This window comes from Pithys albifrons, chromosome 10, assembly GCF_047495875.1.
Source record: "Pithys albifrons albifrons isolate INPA30051 chromosome 10, PitAlb_v1, whole genome shotgun sequence".
Lineage (NCBI taxonomy): Eukaryota > Metazoa > Chordata > Aves > Passeriformes > Thamnophilidae > Pithys > Pithys albifrons.
The window spans coordinates 24,387,179-24,407,086 of NC_092467.1; the positions used below are offsets into that span (position 1 = coordinate 24,387,179).

The following is a 19,908-nucleotide window of genomic DNA, read 5'->3' on the forward strand; positions in this document are numbered from 1 at the left end:
GAAGTACCGGCATTATTAATGATAGAACTGCTTCCTAATATAAACTTTGTAAGGCTTCCTAAGAATTTTGCATGGCCAAATTCCTACAGAAAACATTGGAAAGTTGTTTTCTGACCAGTTTGGTTAGGCCAGACCTTTTTAGCAGCTCTTTGCACTAAACCATTCAAGAGGCTTTATGTTTTTTTAATAAAAAATCCACACCAATTGCTTTAAATCACCTACAATGGGACTTGGGTATTTGTTCTCTTGATAGAAGCACACAGAAATACCAACCTCAGAATCTAAAGCATTTACAAGAAAGATATCCTTTGAAACTCACGGAAGCCAATGCTTTGACTGAACTTTAGACGTTCAGGAGTAACATCTAAAAATAGGTAGAGTCAGCTATGCAAGAATTTAATGAGTAGTGGCCAGCATTGTGTTTCTGAGAGATCTGTCCAATTTTTAAAGGATTAGAGTTACCAGAGGAAGCAAGTCCTTGAGATCCAAAAATCTCAGGATGATCACCTCCTCTTTTTAGTTAAAGTACTACATACCTCCAGAGAGAAAAATATAGTTCACTGTGGTGAAACAAAGAGATACATGCCACGATTCAGGCACAGGTTGAAAAGAACATTTTGAAAGTACATGCCCCACAGAAGACACCACTTACAAGTACTTATTGCTATCAATTTCTCTGCAGGCTAAGATTTTTGGTGCATATTTTACTGTACCTTCTGGCTGTACAGATCAGAGACCTGAGAAGATAAAGGCCCTTCAATTACCTTACTGCTTTCAGCCTGTTTGACTCTTACAGGTATAGATACAGTTTCACCAGTACCCGTTTATGTTTACTTTAATTCCTTACCAAAGAAAGATTCAACCGCATAAGTCTTCCCTCACTCTTCAGATACAAAAGAAACTTTCGGTCCCATCTAAAAACTTCAGACAAGAGAGGGACAATCCACTTCCCCATTTTCAGCACTGGTAATTCATGGGGGGGGGGGGGAAGTTGCATCAAACCTCTTTGAAGAAGGTTATTAAGTGTTATCAAAGTAACAGTGCCTCCAGGGATGGATTCCAACCTGTTCCCAAGTATTATCCTCTCAGCACCAAACCCCAGCGACAGCACACACCTCATCTGTCAATGCTGGAAGAGAGCCGGGGAGAAAGGGGTCTCGGAGAGTGTAAAAGCGATTAAACTGGAACTGAATGGAGGTGGGTAAATCACCACCATCAAAGTGTTACAGGCACATAAAGGCACACAGGTGAAGAGGATAATAAAAGCCCTCCTCTAGGAGCGAATACAGCCGAAATATACGCTTTTCAATAAAGGCTTTAAAAAAAGGAGACTCGGGAAAGGGGCTGCGAGCAGCTCTCCTCCTCCTGCCTCCTTCCATCTCCCAAAAGACACCATAAATTGCTGTTATCCTCCCACCTCCCCCACAAAAAGCCCCAAACCCCAGTATTAAAATACTTTTGCCCAGGAGACAGCGAGCTCAAGTCCCTGGAAAGTTTACGCAAAGTTTAACTACCGATATTAATTTTTCTCCCCCACCCTCTCTCCTTTTATTTGAAAAGGGAAAAGTCTGCCGGAGGAGGGAGGGAGGGCAGGGATGGACGGCAGGGATGCGGGGGAAGCACCCAGGCTTCGGCTCCCTACCTGGAGGGTCCATTTCAATATAAAATATCAGCTCAGTGGAATAGGGCATCATCACTTCCCTCCAGTCCGAGTCATCGCGGTCCATATCCCACACCGTGTTGTACATCGCGACAGCCAAGTCCCGGCAGGGTTGGGAATAAGAGGTTGGATAGCTCGGCTTTTAACCGGAGGGAGAAAATAAAAACCAAGAGGGAGACAAACAAACAAACAAAAAAAAAGCCGAGGAGAACGCACCTCGCTCTAAAATAACACTTTTAGAAAAAAACCAAATTTTTTTTAAAAAACGCAAAATTAAACTAAAAAAAAAAAAGCCTGTACGCAAGTCACCTCAGCAGCTGCCCTGCAGGAACTAAGATAGGTAGTTATATATGTAATATATAGAGAGACAGTGCTTCTTTTTGTTTAAAAGGACACCTTTCCATAGAAAAGCCACTTTCCTGAATTCTAACAAAAAAAAAAATCGCCGTTTTCGGGGTATTTTTAAAACGCGAGCAGAACAAGCCGCCCCACAGAAAAGCGCGGGGGGATGGTGGGAAGCAGCGGATAAAAAGGGGTGACTTCAGTCTCTGGATGAATTCTTCCCGCCGGCGGAGGACGAGAAAGGAGGCGGCGGCGGGCAACAATACGGGCGGGCGCGGAGCCCGAGCGGCGCTGTGCCCGCCGGCTGCGCGGGGTGCGCGGGGCTCAGCGGCGGGCGGGCGGCCCGCGGCAGGGCCCGCCGTGCCGTGCTGGCGGCGCGGGGCGGCGGGCGGCGGTGGCGGCGGCGGGCGGCGGTGCCGGGCTTGGGGCGGCCGCGCTCGGTGACATTTTAAGCGGCTCTGAGGGGCCCGGCGCCGCCGCCCGCCTCTTGCCGGGGACGAGGCCACGCCCCCGCGCCAGGAGGGGCGGGGCTTCGCGCCGGCTTTTTAACCCCTTGGAGGCGAATCGGGGTGTGTGTGAGCGGGCGCTTCCACAAGGCGGAGGAGAGGGTGGGCCAAAAAGAACATAAAGGCGAAACGTCGCTTCTCGTGCTGGCGGAGCACGCCCAGACACAAATCTTGGCAAAATAAACAAATCTGTTTTTTCCCTTTTCCAACTGTTACCCGGCTCGCTTTCGCCACTTTTCTCGACGCTTTTTCCTAGCGATTCCCCCCCGGTCTAAGGCGCGCAGCAGAGGTGGTATTGCCCCGCTGGCCGGGCGCCAGGGGCCGCTGCCGCGGAGCACGCGCGGGGGGCGGGGGGAGCGCAGCGCCGTTGCCAGAGCTGCTGCCTTTGTCTGAGGGAGCAGCGAGCGCCGCCATTGGCAAAGGGCTGCAGGCGGCCCAGCCAATCGGCGAGCGGCGGGGCCGGCCGGCTCGATGGCGATTGGCTGGAAGCGCCGGTTACTAAGCGGGACAAAGGAAGGCGAGCGCTGGGGCGAGAGCGGGGACGGGGCGCGGGGGGACCCGGCCCTGGTTCTGGACCCCGGGCCGGCAGCCCCGCAGCAGACCCCCAACACTGGCGGCCCCAGCGCTACCCGTGGGGAAACGCCTTCTGCCCGCACCGCCGGCGGTGCTGCGCCCCGCCGAGCCGGTGCGCCAGGCCTTCCACCCCCCAGCACTGCCCGCCCGCCCTGTGGGGATGGGGTGTGCGGGACAAAACCGCGGGCACAGGGGGCCCTTTGCAGGTGGAACCGCTGTCGTCGTCCCATCCCCATGTGGCTGACTCCTCAGCCGCTCTCCTGCCACAAACGGGGCTCTTCTCCCTGCCCCGCCTGTGCAAGACCCTGGCAGCTGCCTGCTGCGTGATCCACGGAATAACCTGACCATTTCAGAGGCCACCATAGCTAATGGAAGTGTGACCCCTGAGAAAAACCCAGCGCGCTTTCTAGTGAATATCCAGCGCGGAAAAAACAACAACAAAAAAAACCCAAACCCCAAAGTTAAAAAAAAAAACCCACAGGAAAAGGCACCAAACTGGATGTCTGCCTCATAAGCTTTGGGATAAATCTGAGCTGCAAACACACCCGAAACGAAACCTCAGCCTGCCTGGCAGCCACATCCCAATGGGCAGCCACAGCCCGCAGGCACCGGCGGGAGGCAGAAGCGCTGCCAAGCTCGACAGTCGGCCTCGGTTTTAGCGCGGCAAAGCATCCTTAAAGAAAGGCTAAATGAAGTTAAGAAATTCAAGAAAAGTCCATTCCAGAAACCTCCAACCAGTGTCGCAGGCACAAGGATGGACAACACCTTGATCTGCAGAGATGTCAGGGAATGTTGGAAAACCCAGCGCTGAAGTTGTCTGCTTTATTTGCACTTCAAAGCGTGGAAGAGCAAGTGACGAATAATTTCTCCTGCTCCAGCAGCTCCTGAGAACACTTTCCTGGCTTGGGTGAACTGGAGGGTGACTACAACGCTGAATAACTGAAAGGTTGTACCCGATGTAAGAGTATGAGGGAAGATCTGAAGTTTGCTGATGTATCACAACTTCCACAGCAAGCAATTGAGAGCAGGCTGCTCCAGTAACAGAGCTCCTTGAGGGACGGACAGCTGCAGAGGAGCATAGGGCTTTGATTCAAATCACTCACTGTATATAAATTAATTTTATAGCCCCATCCACAAACTCTGATTAATCCACGATAGCCAGATAGGATTCCTTTTTCTAATTTTTAAATTAAATTCCTTGGGCTGATACAATATATTGGCTCCAGCTTGTTCAAAGGGAAATGGAAGCACAGCCCACTTCCCCAGAGAAATTTAAGTTGGTGCTGTGGGTACAAGAAATTGGGTTCCCAGCGACAGGGTGCGGGGCATCCCACAAGGGTTGGGCATGGGTGCAGGTGGAGAGGTGGATGCTGCTTTACAGACCTTGCAGAGCTAAAAATGGGGCTGCAGTCCCTATGGCAGCCCCCAAACCTAGATTAGCAGCTCTGGCAGAGGTGGGGGAGGAGGCAGACTCGGGTTGAAATTCATTTTTCCCCCTTCCTGCACCTCATTATAAGTTCCACCCACATAAGACCTAATTACTTGGCTTTTATGCTGGCAAAGTGGATTTCATCCTTGCTGTTTCCCATGGTGGTTCCCTTCATTTTCATGGCGGCACTGATGGTTACAGCTTATTGATGTTTTCACTTTAGTGATTTAAAGCAGAATACATTTTGTTATTAGTGCTGGTTTCTCTCATTGCTGCTTTAATCAAAGACTCAATTTAAGGCAAAGGATTGTGTGCAGTGGTAAACAGTAGGATAATGCCTTCAGAGAACAGAATATTAATGTGTTTTTATTTCTCAAAACTGTACTTATAATATATGTAGGATTTCTTGGCTCCCAGAATGCACGTATGGGGTGCTCCCTTTCCTATCACAGCACCTGCCTTGCACCAGGGGTGAGCATGGTGTGCATGTGTGTGCTGATGGGGGAGAGGGAAGCACATGTGCTGCCTTACACACTGCTAAATCCACCCTGCCTGTGCCTGTCCTCCACAGGCATGAAGTCTGACCATCAAGCATCATGGCAGTGCCCACAGAGAACAGAGAAAAACCTGGAAGGTGCCAAGTGCTCAGAGATTCTGAAGATCTGGTTGAGCACTGGATCACCCCAGCTCAGGAGAAGCTACATTCAAACAGTGAAATAAAATAATGGTGATTATGGCAATGCTTGAGCAGGGGGCACAGGGCTGGAGGAGGGAACCTGGTGCCCCACACTAAGACTGAAAGACAAGCAGTGAGCCCAGTGCCTGCTGCCTTCCTGACATCCCGTGTCGATGTCAATGCACTCATTTGCTTTCCTCTCCATGGATCTGACAATTTGCATTTCAAGGCAAGATTAAATATTGAAGTTTTGAGCACTTCCATGTGCTTCAGGAGGAGCCGAACGGACCCGCGCTGGAACAGGCTGAACACAGAAAAGCCATTTGTGCCAAACTGCTTGGTTTCCTCTTTGCCGAGCCATGATAATGTGATATCTGACAGCTGAATGTAGGCCACAACAGGCTTTTATAGTTGGAGAGGTGGAGGATGGAGGGGGCTGAATCCACAGTGCTGCCAGCCAAATGCACGAAAATAATGAGAGATTTTTGGGGTAGGCTGGAGACTCCTGGCCACTCCCAAGATCCACCTATTAGCTTCACTGTTAGCACAAGCTCAAGGCCTGCTGGAGGGGAGCTTTGGGAAGGCAGAGCTGTGTTCAACATCAGAAAGGACAACTCCCTGGCCGTCAGTAAATGCTACATTAAATTGCTGGCCCTGTGCTGCACAGACACCGGGATTTGTGGAGGATGGGCCATGACTGGTGCCCAGCTTCCCATGGAGACAGCTGCGCCTTGCAAGGAACAACCAGTTGCAGCACTTTGGTTTAGTTATTGGGTTATTCCTGCCTATTTCTCAGCTTCTTGTAATGAAAAGAAAAGTCAGGAGTGTTCGTCTGCTTTGGCTCAGACATTGCCACTGGGGTCTTGTCAGTGTACTGTGAGCTAAACCTGGGGCTTGTTGGCAAGAGAATAGGTGTTGGGAAAGTCAGAGGGTCATGCTACCTTCTTGAACTAGAGTGGTGTGGTGGCATGGAGATAGTGTAAGCACTGTCTTCCCCTTCATTTGTACAGTCTGAGCCCCAAAAGTACTACAGAGACCACAAAGCATTTGCTACCAGATTTAGAGTATTAATCTCTGCAGGGAAGAAGTAGCAGCAGTTTCCCTCCATGCATTCTGCAGCACCTTCATGTGAAATGTAATGGGGGTTTTTAACAAGGATTGTGCTTTTTCCTCTCTGCTTTATAGTCATTTTATGTCCTAATAGGCTGCAAAACTGTTGCCTCACTCCACCCCAGATGCAGCCACATTTCTGTGGTGAGGAAAAACTCTGGCAAGTGTGCTGAAGTCGGGTGCTTTGGTTTGAAAATTATACATTGCGTTAAAAACCTGTATTAAAGAATAATATGTGGTCTGCAAAAACATTCAAACAAAACACTTCAGTGTTAGGAAGTGTCTTATTTACAGTGGTGGGAGCCGCTTGTGCTCTTTTCCCTCCCCTGTCCACAGGGTAAGTATAGAGGTTGAAACAGGGGCTCACATACGTGAAGGTCAGAGCACAATGTGTGCACACAGAGCTGAACTTGCAAGGAATCATACATTAGGCATTTCCTAACTTAAAAGCACTTGGCTTTGCATTGTAAACAACATTCTTTTAACATAGGAAATAACTTTAAAAATAATAAAAAGATCTTTTAAATAAATGTCTACAACATAGGTTGTTGCAGCTGAACCCAAGGTGTTCCTCAGCAAGGTTTAGACTGGCCTTTCTGTGCTGCTCCAAAGGCTTCTGCCCAAAAAACTGCAGGAGTAACGGTCCAGGATGGAAGCAGAAAGCTGCTCTCCTGTGAGGGGAGGGGAGGTGTGTGTGGCTTTTGCAGCTGAACAGTGTATGCCAACCCTGTGGTCTGCACACTGGTGTCTGGAGTGGACACATCTACACCAGAGGGTGTCCAGGGATGGGTGTGCAAGAGGTGGGCACGGGGGGGGTGAGGGAAAGGACACGCAGCGCTGAGCTGTGCTGAGTTGCTGCTTTGGCAGACAGCACCGGGCCAGCTCTTTAGAAAGTTCACATTCAGTTATTGTTTTGACAGGCTGCCAAAGTTTTCCTGAGGAATGCAGGCAGCAGAAGGGAAATGGTGATTTTCAAACTTTTTTTTTTATAACTCAGCCAAACCAGAATGGAATTTCATGGGAAAAGTGAAAGGTACATCTCTAGCCTCGGGGCATCGTTGCTGCCAAGTTTCAGGGTCTGGCTGAGAACAATGAAGGTGTCGGAGCATCTCCAAAGCAGTGCACCCTTGCACACACTCACATGTGCTCACGCACACTCACTCACACAGAAGCATCTTCTGGTCCCACCCTCCATACAGTGCTCCCAGACTGACATTAATCCATAGCGCTTTAAAAAAGAGTATCTATAGTGTAAAAACAGACGACAAAGGCAATTTGCTGGTGCTGAAAGGTTTGCAACTTGCTAGGCCACTTAGGTGCTCTCCCCACCGCAATCCTGGCCTGCCGCCAGCTGCGCACGGTGCTCCAGGGACACCCCAACACCCCCTCTGCTCCCCACATGCCCTTCCCCAGGTCAGTTCCAGAGCCACAGGGTATGTTTTGCGGGTCTTCCTATCCCTAGGAAGGGTAAGAAGTTGCAAGCTCCCCTCCTCCTCCACAGAGGCAGGAGAGCAGCCGGTGAGCTGGGCTCTGGCTCTGCAGCACCCCGGGGTCTGCAGGGCTGTGGAACCGGGCTGGGGAACTGCCAGTTACCTTATATTTTCCAGTACACTAATTTCTCTTGTCATCTTGCCAGTGACAAACAGAGAGAGTTAAACAGAGCAATCCATTAAAGAAGCAGCCTGACAGACCGATTGTTAAGGGTTTCAGCGATCCCCATTTACACTGGCTTGAAAAAGATTTTGCCTCGAGCAGCTCCAATTACAGAATTATCGGACCACACTCTGGTCCCTTTGTGCACTTCGCATCTCTGTCATCGTTCCAGGCCTCTCTTTATTTAGTTGCTTGGAAATGGTGAGCAAAATGGAAGGAAACTTGTAACAAGTTCAGATAAATTAGAAGGGGAAAAAAGAGAGAGAAAAAAGCCACCTCCCCAGTTCCAATGTCCTAAACCAGAACACTTTTAAAATGTAACACTGTATAGGAATTTAAAATATTTTTCACTTCCTCTATTCATTGCTTTAATGCACTGGAATTACTTGCTTAGATTTTTTTTTCCCAAGGAATGTACAATAACCACTCTGTAAATTCCTCAGGTCTGTTTTTAAGAGGAACTGTAGAACTTTATTCATGAAGGAAAGAAATAATCCCAATACTTTCCTGCAGTAACTCCTTCTTTTTAATAAACATAGCAGTGCATGTTTTGATCCTAGCCAGTGATGCAAGTGGCAGGAAGAGGAAATCAATGGCACCTCTAGGAAAAGTGAGGTCTCATTCCTGCTCTGCTGCCATCCAGCTTGGTGACCTTCAGGCTGGATTGCCAGCATGGGTTTGAAGGTGGCACCATTCCCAGCAGAAGGATTTCTGGAAAGGCCCAGAGGAGTGGTCACTTCTGCAAATGCAAAGCTCAGACTCTGTAGATTTGTTATTGTTCTGATAAAACCCCCAACACAATAGTATTCCTACTCTAAGATGGAAAGCTGAAGGGTTCCCTAACCCTTCACCCACAGCTGAGCCAGACACGGTCTGCCATAATACAGCAGCTGCATGATGTGGACGTTATGTCTCCAACCCAATGTGATCTCACCTATTTATCTTCAGCAAATTCTCCTGTTACTGGCTTTCTGAATGATTTTACTGTCCCATAGCTAGCGTTATCCTAGTACTAGTACCCTCATATATCCATAACATGTTACCCCATAGTAAGAAAGCTCCCAATCCCATCTTTCCTTACAGTGGAGATTATCTCGTTTCACAAGGAGGGAGAGTGAACAAAGCCACCCGTTGGTACTGTTGAAGGAGGCTGAGGTCAAACTTCAGAGCTAATGCATGAGGGAATGCTGGCTTCCCTCTGCCCCATAACAGAAGTTTCTCATGGTTGAGTCCCCAGTCCTGCCATGCAATTCCCTTGGCCCCTGCCCTTTCCCTGGGATGTGGTGGAGCTGCCCAATCACTCTTGGTGTCCAGGGAACCTTGCTGCAATGTGTTCATACTCGAAGCTCTGCCTAGCCCCAGTAAGGGAGACTCCTTACCCCAGGTTTTGGGTGGAGATGGAAAGCAGGAGAAAAAACCCCAAAACAGCGCAGGGAGCTCTCAGAGGTATTAAAAAGTCCTGTCATTTTTTATTAATCACTTACGCCAAGAATTCAAACGTCGGCAGTATGTTGGCTGGGATTGTTTTCCTTGCAGTTATCCACATGCAATTCATGCCTTGGAAAATGACCCATTTACCATCATGCATTGTTGCTTAGCTACACACGCTTTCCCTCTAAGTTTTCCCAAATGGAAACATGGCTCTGTTTGCTTTGGAGATCATTTTCCCTGGCTTTCTCTGCTTTACAGTAAATAAGCACAAGAAGAACAGCCTCTGAACGTTAAGCAGGGAAATAAAACAAACAGCACGGTGTAGGGTGATTGTTTAAAATCCAGCACATGAATGCGATGCCTGCCTTGTCCAGCTAAGGGAGGGTTTGAGCAAAGGCAACTTGCAGGTCAGCTTCTTTAAGACCTTTTTTTGTCTGTCCTTTGCATTAAGGTTCTTTCCCTGCTGAAGATTTCTGAACTTGAACTGGGAATTTGATTGAATGGTGCTGGATTTCCAAGAGAATATTATTTCCATGGAGGGCAGGTGAGACTTCAGTGCACCGGGAACTCACTCTGTGTCTCTGCTACCATACTTGCCTTGTGGAGTCCTAGGTATCCTCTAGAAACATGCAGGAAAACACCTGCCTTATACCTGCAAACCACCACACTACTGTGCACCGTTAGAAAAGACTTTATCCATCAAACCCCCAAATTTCACAGATTCACTAAGTCCTGGTTGCAGTGGCATAGCTGGAGGTGGGCACAAGTTGGCAGATCAGCCTCTGCAGCATGAAGTTCAGCTTCGCAGCACAGCAGGTAAATCTTTTGGCTGCTTGCTGGAATCCTGAGCCCAGCAGTGCCTGTGCTGCACAGATGTCCTCAAAACATGCAACAAATCCAGAGCATTTGGAAAGCATCAGCTTTACAGCCTGTGCATGGAGGAACTGCACATCACGTGTGTGACTGGTCCCCTGTGTCCTGGGAACACTGGTCTTGCTAAGCATGTTGCCTTTGGGCTGAGCTGTGCTTGTGTCCAGGATTTCCATATGTCCAGCAGTTCATCTGTTCCTCAAGGATCAGGCAAAACTTGCAACATCTTCAGATTTTACTGAGGACAAAGCTTTCGGGTAAAGTGCAGCTAAGTCTCTCTGACAATACATAGGTTGCTAGAGAACACAGGGGGAAAACTTTTGTTTCCTGGTGCTGTGAACATGCACTGGACATGAGCTCTTCGTGGAGCGTAGACACAGCCGTCAGCTGCCAGAGCACTGTGTGCCTGCAGCTCCCAGGAATGGGATGCCCCCAAGGGTGAACTCTTGTTCTGCCTTCTGCTGACAAGGCATAAAATGTGTATTGTCTCCAAAAAGAAAAAGGGGAGAGACAGAGTAAATCGTGCAATGCTGACTGCCAGGCCAATACACTGGTCTAAGGTTTAATACAACAGTTTCCAGGCCAAGAACCTGCCAGAAAATGAAGAGGGATATTGTACCCATGCAAATCTCGGTCGGTGGGTTGACACATCCCAAACACTGCAGCTCTGTGAGAGCTGCCAGCACCTGAAGAAGCATCTTTACTGCCCTGCTGCTTATCTTGCTTTGAGCAAATGTACACAATATAGCTTTGTTTGGGGTGATACCTCCCAGATGAATGGCCCCTTAAAAGTGCTTTGAGGAATGAAATGAGTGAAAACAGTATGAGAAGGAGAGGCAGAGTGAGGGAAGAAAAACTTGCTGCTGCACTACAGGAGGCAAAGTTGGTGGATACTAAACCCACTAAATAAGGAGTTAAGAGCTAGCTATGTCAGACTGAAAGAAGCAAACGTGTGACCAAGCTTCCTGCCATCAGAAGCACCCCAAGACAGTGGCTTGGTCCCAGAGCGAGAATCTGCTTCACTGTCCCCTGTGTCCCTGCAGCAAGGACAGGGATGCTGTTGCTTGTGGATGCTGTCCGGTTCTGTGGTGCTCCAGCTAACCTGCCCTCACCTTTTCACACATCAAGCTCAGGCACATCCTCATAGCACGGCCACATGGCCCCATCTCCCTGCAGTGATTGTGTTTCAGCGAAGGCATTTTGGGGAGCCAGAGCAGGTGATGGGATCAGCCTCCCATGCATCCTCTCCTTCCCTTTGCCATTGCATCCCTGCAGCTGAGGGCAAATCCTCCTTCTTGCTTTCACCTCTGGTCTTTGAGGTTGATGGGAAATGCCAGGTCTCTCTTGTCCTGGGCAAAGGATCACTCTGGCTCATTGCAGACCGAGCACCTGCCTTGGGGCCTGGAGCTGAGTCAGGCCAAGGGCAGCTTTAATGAACGGAAATCTTCCTAGTTTTATTGTTTTTGGAAGTCTGGAAACACCTGTCTATTGCTCAAAGAAACAAGGCAGGCAGGATAAATGTCTGGCAGCACCTCTCTTTCACTCTGTGTCCTTCCTGGGCAGTCTTTGGAGCCCAGCTCTGCCAGCACCCTGTGCCCCCCATGATTTGCTTGGAGTTGGCCCTGTGAAAAATGAACATCAAAAGGCTTGTTTTAGTAAGGGCTATTTCTGCATCAAATGCCTACCTCCAGTCCTGAGCCATCAGGGAGAGAGCTCTTCATAAAAGGAGAGGGAAGATTAATATTATTTTTCAAAAGTATAATGGGAGGTTTCCACTCCCCAAGCACTTCAGAGTTGGTTTTTGCACAAAGCCATAATAATTTCAATCCCAAAGGACAAAGAAAAATACATTGGAGAAGGTTACAAATGCCCGAAAAAAATAGTTGGTCTGAATAGAAATGTTCAGGTCATCATCACTTCAGGGGCTGGATGAGGCTTCTGCTGGGAAAGCCTGACTTTCCCCTAGGAGTGCATGTCCTCTATCCTCCCTCAGAGCAGCAGGGTTGTTCCAGATGTCTGTTTGAGCATGGGGAGGTGGGACAACCAAAGATGGGCTGTCAGAACTGCAAACTGGTGGGAGGGGGAGAGGACAAGGGGTGGAGAAGATTCTGGAAGCACCCTGTTTGGCAAGTGGAACAGGGAAAAATATTGTCAAGTACAACCCTCTTGAAACTCTATGAGAGAGGCAGCACGAATCTGGCCCAGAGACTGGCTGGCAGCGTGCCTGGCCCGTGAGATGGCTCTGCCTTCGAAAGGCACCTGCGGCCTCAGCGTCTTCCTCTTACAATCAGCATCATGGGGGAAACACAGTCCTGCAGCTTGACAGCAAGTTTCTGCTCTGTGAGCATGAGCCATTGGGCCAGACAAGTGTATGAACAATTATTTGATCACTTCCACTGCAAGAACCAACTTGACAAATACCTCCGATTCACAAGCTTGCAGTCTGCTTCTGAAAAACCAGACTAGGAACAAGCTCTCACCCTGGAAAATCCCTTGCCTGTGTCTGCTGTGCATCCTTTCCCATGCTGGGAAAGGCTGGGACAAATGCAGAAGATGCTGTGGAGCTGGCAGAGCTGCTCTGAGGCAAATGTCCCCAGGCTGGTGGGTCAGGGGTCAGCACCTAGGAGGTGGTCTGTCCTCAGCTGACTTAATGCCTTGCTTGCTTTCTGTTTCTTGGTTATTCAACAGAATGAATCTTTTGCTAATATGTACCTCACCTTTCTCTGAATGTGGGGTGCAGATGTGAAGTGAAGCATGGGACAGTCCTTGCAGCCCCAAGCCTAATAGCCACTAGTGGCATAAACTCCTAAGTGATTTTCACTTAAAAAGTGGGTAAGGAGAGAATACTTGTGGGTAAGAAAATACAAAATGTGATCCTGAAGGCTTAGAGAAACTCTGCTGGTTAAGTAAGATCTTGCCTTTTCCAATGCTTGGAGTTACTCATCTGCGAAGAGGGCTGGAGCCCTCACTATGTTAATCCCGCTTAAGCCCTAAAGAAAATGCTTCATTGGCACTTCAGATTCATCCACTGGCTACCACAGGGACAAAGGTTTCACGTTCTCCAAGAAAGCCAAAAAATCCCCCAGTTCCTCTGCCGGAGATTGGAGCTGATGGTCAGAGAGCAGTGATGGGAGAAAGCAGCAGCAAGAGAGTGGTTGGGCAGCAGTTTGTGGGACTGAGCTGACATCACTGGGGCCTCAGTATCTTTCCTCGCCAGCTCTCCTGTGCACCTGAAGCCAAAGCAGGGGGGTGACAGCAGATGCTGGTCCTCTCCCTGAGACATCTGCTGTCTCCAAGAAGGTGGGGGAACCCTGGGAAAGTGGCTTCATGCTGATGATGGGGTTTGACACGCGTCAGGTCAGTGCTGGGAAAGCCAAGGGGCACGCTGGAAACAGGAGATGCCTGCGGCAGATGACGGTGCCAGTAGGACATGGCCGGTTTGCTGCCTGCAGGACTGCAAATGCTCTGCCCAAAACAACTTACTCAGATTTACTGTAAGCAGCAGCCAGGCCATCCATAGCTTGTGGTGAACATACCAGCCCTGCCTGCAGAAAGGGCTGCGGAAGCCAAGCTGGCCCCTTGCCCGGCAGGCTGCAGGAGGGGAGCAGGGGGGCTGTGCAGTCCTGCCCGCCTGTCCCGGCACAGCATCCTCAGCCCAGCACCCTCTGCCTGCCACAGGTCCCAGTGCCAAGTTCAGAAACACACGAGGTGGATTTTGTCTTGCCAGGTGCTTTTTGCACCCAGTGCAAGGAGAGGGTGATACTGTGAATGGAACCCCCCATGCTGACTCTGCTGCGGCAGCACTGGAGTAGCTGGCTGTGCCAGAGGAGAAAAGGTTGGGAATTCCCCAGTTGTGGCAGAAACCCCTTGAGCAGCACGGCAATGGGACTCAGAGGCCAGGCTGGGTGCTGCTGGCTGGAAGCCAGCTCATCTCTGGGGCACCCGGGGCCACGGCTGAGCCGGGAAACCCCCCTGGCTGCACCATCTTCCGGCCTTTGTGTGAGTAGGAGCCAGTGGTGGGGCGGTGGCAGTGGGATGGCTGCCATCGTGTCACCCTGGCCTGGGCTGCACTGGAGCCTCGTGTGTCCTCTCGCCCTGAGAGGTGCTGCCGGATGGAAAGAGACTGTGCAAGCAAGGTCTGGCTGAGAGGACTCGCCGTCCCCTCCCACGCAGCCATGCTGGGAGGGAAATTTCCGATCCTGCCGGCTTCCCAGCAGTCAAGGGGAGGTTTCATCCCTGGCTCTGCTGTCTCAGCTCACGCATCCTTCCTGGCTCAGCTGTGAACCTGGCACACGAGGCTTAGCGCCAGTGGCGTGTGGTGAGACTGAGGGTGGGCAGCCCTTCAGGCCAGGCTCTGCAGAGCTGAGCCAGGCTCATGGCAGTACTGGTGGCCGCTCCAGCACTTCTCCTGGCCCCTCTCCCAGCCAGACCATCTTCACTGGCGGGTTGCACTGGTGGGCTGCGTGCTGCCACAGAGGCGCGCGTGGCAGAAGTGTTACCAGAGCAGCATGCTGCCCAACACCAGCCAGCTTGGTGACATCAGCCTGAGCCATGTCTCTGTCCCTCTGCCCCAAGGCATCATGCTGAAATCCCTTATTGAGGCAGTGTTGATGTCACTGTGCTGTGGAGTGCCATAGGGATGTGCTGCAAGGCCAAGGAACAGGATTTTTGTCTCTCCCCTCCCTGGTATGGAGGCAAAGCGTCCTACAAGGGAATGCTCATAAAGGGTGGGATTCTGCTGGCATGAACCACAGTGCTGGTGCCCACCACTGGGCATCAGTGGCCTGAGCTCTGAGGACAGATGGGCCTCATCCTGTGCAGGTGGTGGAGGATGTGGCTGCTCTGCGGTGGCATGGGGGAGTCAGGGAACACCGGCCACAGGTGTCAAGAGCATGGTCATATCCTACATCAGCCCTCCCCTGCCTTCCCCAGCCACCCAGCACTGGCTACAGATGTTTTCTGTTCTTACAAGAAATCCAGCTGAAAACAAGAGGGACTGTGCTGGCCAGGTGGCTTCTCCAGAGCTTTTGCTTCTGCTCTGCATTTAAGCAGCAGTGATTATTGCTCAGAAATGTCCAAATTTTTGCTCTGCACAAGCTCGGATTTCGCAGCCACAAGCATGGACTCAGGGACTGAGGGGCTACTGGTACATGCTCATCTCCCACCTGTCTTGACTGCAGGACTGGTTAACAGAAAAAAGTCGAGTCTGGGGCTCAAATGTCCAGCCTAAACCCTATGTGCCTGCGGGGAGGAGTGCTGACCCTGACCTGCACTCCATCACCAGCCCAGGGTTAACTCTCTCCTCTGCAGAAAGCTTTGAAGCCTTCCAGTTAAATCCGGGAAGGAGTTAGCAAGTCTTTGTGGCAGACGAATTAGAGGCAGAGGTAAATGCTCCTGCTAAGTGTAATCTGGCTGGTTAAAAGCTCAGCTCAGCCTCTATCCCAGCATTGCCCTTGCTTCTTATAAGAGACAATTCTGCAAGCACAGATTTTTCCTATTGCCTTCTTAGCAACACAAGAGACTGGGGAGAGCCTGTTGCCCTCCCCCTCTCCTCAGGGTATCGTTTGGGTTTATTATCACTCCCCCACAGTGCCCTCCTTTCTCTGGGATAGGCTTGACACTGGCAGCCTCTGATCATGCGGGTGCAGCAGTAGGGGGATTACAGCTCGTGGGGCTGCAGGTCAGGGTAGGTGAAGGCAGCAGAAGCTCCCAATGTTGGGGAAATGGAACTTTGGGCAAGAGCCAGGACCTTCTTTGTGCCTGCAAGCCAGGAGTTCCTCCAATCCCATGCCCTGGAGAGCCCTCGGGATGGGAGGGAGCAGGACAAATAGGGACTGAAAATATCTATTCTGAAACTGGTGGCACTAAGGGGGCACAGGAGGATGGCAGCTCCATCTGTGACCCTCCCAACTCTGGCCATCCCACCCTGTGGCAGAAGCACCTCTATCTGCACTGTCCTCCACAGGTGACAAGACTGCCTGGGCAGTGCTAACTAGGACCTGTGTGCTGACCCGAGGAGTTTATGGATGCCCTGGAGAGGGTTTCTTGTTGCCACAACTGGAGGGTGCATAGATGACCTCTCCTAAGGGATTATGGCCGTAATGGGGGACTTTCACAGGGAGCATGAGCAGACAGGGATCAGGGTCTTACTGGGATTAAGGTATTTTCCATGCATTTAAACTTGTCACGAACCCAGAACTACCTAGGAGTGAGTGACCCAGACCACGGCACCAAAGGGACAAGGGAGCTGAGGGGGGAGAACCTAATACCCACCCTGACCCCCACCCCAGGGCTTGCAGGGAGCAAGGGGAAGATGCTCACAGAGACTTGGAAGCTCCCATAGCCCCAGAGAAGATCTGTGGGTCCTAATTCCAGGAAGGATGAACAGGTGCTGTACAACCCCAGTGAGATACCTGCTAATGGAGGAGAGCTTGAAGGGGCCCAGGGGGGACAGCAGCAAGCCCCCAGGGAGACAGCAGAGCATCGTGCCCTCTCTGGAATCAGGACAGAGGGGTCCATTCTGGGAGGCATGAGAGCTAGGTGGCTACAGGAGCTTGGTAACCTTAATCCTCCCTTGGATTAATGCTCAGGGGAGCTGGGGACAGTGTTTAAACCTGCCGGAGTGAGCCCTCGCATTGGGCGCAGCACTGTAGTGAGGTTGGAGAGGGACAGAAGGCACAGGTTAAGGACAAGAAGAGGGGCAGGCAGTCCCCTGGCCTGATCTGACATGCAGCTTCAGATTTTGTGGCCATATTGCTGGGCCCTGCCCCCCTGGAACTAAAGGGGTGGGCAGCATGATGACCAGCTCTATGCTGGGGTCATGTCCAGCATTACAGTTGAGTTCCAAGAGGCTGCTGCTGGTCTGGCTCTGCAGGGCCACTGCAGGCTGCACCCCTTGAGCCAGCCCAAGCTGGAAACTATCTGCCCTTGGAATGATGCTCTTCTGGGAGAATGTTCTGCCCATGATAAATCTCTGGGGTGAAATCCCTCTCTCAGGATAAATTGGCTTCCCTGAGGCTGAGCTCAGAGAAGTAGTGAAAGGATGCTCAGGAATGCTTAGATAGCCCATGTTCCTACGCGCACAGCCCCCAGACTGACCCCAGACCTCAACAGAGAACTGCTTAGCTCATGGCATTCAGAGCCACTTCTTTTTGCAGCCACTGGCCATGCTGTGGATCTTGCAAGCTCATGCAGGGCCAGAGAAGACTGGCTGGCAGACCTGCAGAGCAGCCTGAGTCCCAGCTCCTCCCCTAAACCAGGTAGCAAGAGCCCCATGCAATCCTCTGTGACACCCAGTTCCAGCCTACCAGGGAACCCACACCGTGTCCCCAGCCCCATCTGAGCAGGAAATGCCCCATGGTTGCCATCAGAGGAGGTTCTCATCCCTTGGCAGTGCAGGTGCAGCTCTGTCCTGAGCATCCCCTGGTCCAAGCTGTTTTGCCAGCTAGTGCCTGAAGATGCCACTGAGATACACCATTGTCCCCTGAACTCCAAGCACCAGTTACACCTCCTTCACCCCTCCATAGCCTTGGGCCCTCATGGGCTTCTCCTGTTTCATGCCCAATCCAGCCCATGGCTTCATGCTCCCCAGCCCTGCTACCTGTCTCAGGGAGACGCCACAGGTTATTGTTACCCATCCAATGGGCCAATGTCACCTTAGGTGCCTCCCTGGTGGGATGGGAGTGGCCTTGCAGGGGCTGCAAGTGCTGTGTGCCTGTCCCCTGGGGCAGCGAGGCAGGATGGGATGTACTGTCCTAAGTGGTGTCTTAACTAGATCTGATCCAGCCTTGCAAAGCCACAGCGCCTTCAATTCCCTTAGCACTCCAAATCTGCTACTGTGCATCTAAGCGGATTATTTTAAATACCCCATGATGGACTGCTCCTTTGTAATATAAACCAGCCTTGTGTGTCCCATTCCCCTCCTATTTGCTGTGATCTAGCTACAGCTGTGACAGCTAGAAGTCTTCCTAGCTCCCTCTGCTCCCTAGGAAACATCCCTCGTACCATCACCTTCCCAAAATCCTCTCTTCCCTGTGTTGCCAGATCACAGGGATGCTCCCCTCCACACAGCCTTTCACATCTTGGGGTGAGTGATGGCTGTGGGATGTGCTGCCACAGAGCTATTTCTTCTCTACCCAGAGCTGAGCCCCTGCACCAGCATCAGTCCTACCTGCACCTCAGGGCCAGATCCTGCCTTGGCTGCTTTCACCCAGAGAGGGGCCATGAAGGAGCCCTTTTGGGTGAGTTTTGCCAGATTTCAGGTTTTTTGCTCGAGCTGACTGGCTCTGAAACCTCAGCCCTGCCATGAAGAAAAGCATCCTACCTCCTGCTCCCACTGGAGGTGAGGATTGGAGGAGCATGGGGGCCCGTGTGGAGCCTACTGAGCCCTGCTCTCAGCAATGGCAAAGAAGCCACCACTTTTCCAAGCACTTCCCTTTGGGGCTTGTCTGATTAATGAGGGCTTGTTATTTCCAAACTGTTTGAAATCGTGTTTATTTTATCTGCCGCTGGATTCCTGTGACTCAGGGCTCATCGTTAACTGCCAAAGATGAGTGACAGATCCTGCTAATTACAGCTAATGATGGCCTTAAAGGATCTCTGTGTGCACACGTGTGTTTGTGTGCACACATGCCAACGGCCATTTATAATTTAAAGTGGGGAGAGTCATTAGCATAAACCATGCCCAGATTAATTGCAGAGAGTGGCCTCTCCAGGGAGGATGCTCACGAAGAGGCTGATGTTTCAAGCACTGGATGCTGAGGGCGACACAGGCTGCTTGGGCAGGGGCAGTGTGGTCCTGAGCTGGGTGTCAGCCTGGGAGACACCAAATCAAAGTTACCGCATAGGAAATGTTTGGTGTAGAGTAGCTGGTAGGGAGCAGGGGACCAGAATATGTGACACAGACATGAGAGGCTCAGAGCCATGTAGGAGCTGATGTCCATCCCCTGGCAGAGCTCTGTGGACTGTTTTCCAAGTGGGAGGAGCACCATGCCCAAGAGACCCAGTTCTCCCCCAGTTTCTGTGGGAACAGGCAGCTGCAGGAATGGGAGATATTTTTTTTTGGCCTCCCTGAGGACAATGTAGCTGCAGGAGCACAATACCGTGGTAGACACCATGGACATCTCACCTGGAGGGCTGTGGTTAGCAGTGCTCCCTGCCTTGGGGACAGCTCTCCCCTCTGTAGTCCCTGGGTAATCCAGCCAAAAGACTTTGCTTTTACTATTATTCCCAGAAAGGAAAGAAAGAGGATGGAGATGATGAGGCTTTCCTAAACCCTGGGCTGGAGGACATGGAGTGAGAAGCAGCGGCTGCAGGAGGTCATGGCCACCACCCCAGCAAGGGGATGGGCAGGTGGCAGCTCAGACAGAGCGAACACATGGACAGGCTGACTGGGGGACTTGCATGACCTTCTACAGTGAGGTTTGCTCCAAACCCTTCCCTGAACCAGCTCTCCACTTGCCTGGGCTGACTTTGACCCACCCCTGAAAAGAAGGTGCACAGGGATAGATCCATATATCCCTTTGTTCCATCATCTCATCCTTCCTCTCCTTGGGGGTGCGAGTCATGCCCTTGCCCCATTCCCAGTCCTGCCGTCTCAGGTCATAGAAGTATCCAGAAGGAAACCAAAAGCTTTTCCAGATGGCAGAAGGCTCAGCAG

At 51.1% G+C, this 19,908-nt stretch overlaps 1 protein-coding gene across 3 annotated transcripts in view; it reads right to left on the reverse strand.

Annotated features, from left to right (window-relative positions):
* The window catches only part of PIK3R3 (phosphoinositide-3-kinase regulatory subunit 3), a 78,026-nt gene that overhangs the window by 29,674 nt on the left and 28,444 nt on the right, over window positions 1–19,908 (reverse strand). Inside the window, exon 1 of one of the 3 annotated variants that reach the window (XM_071564746.1) lies at window positions 1,643–2,442. The exons of the other annotated variants lie outside the window; for them this stretch is intronic. Within the exon in view, the coding sequence (XP_071420847.1) occupies window positions 1,643–1,748 (106 nt within the window). The 5' untranslated portion in view covers window positions 1,749–2,442. Of the gene's footprint in view, window positions 1–1,642; window positions 2,443–19,908 lie in introns of those variants that run through there. 3 annotated transcript variants of the gene reach the window in all.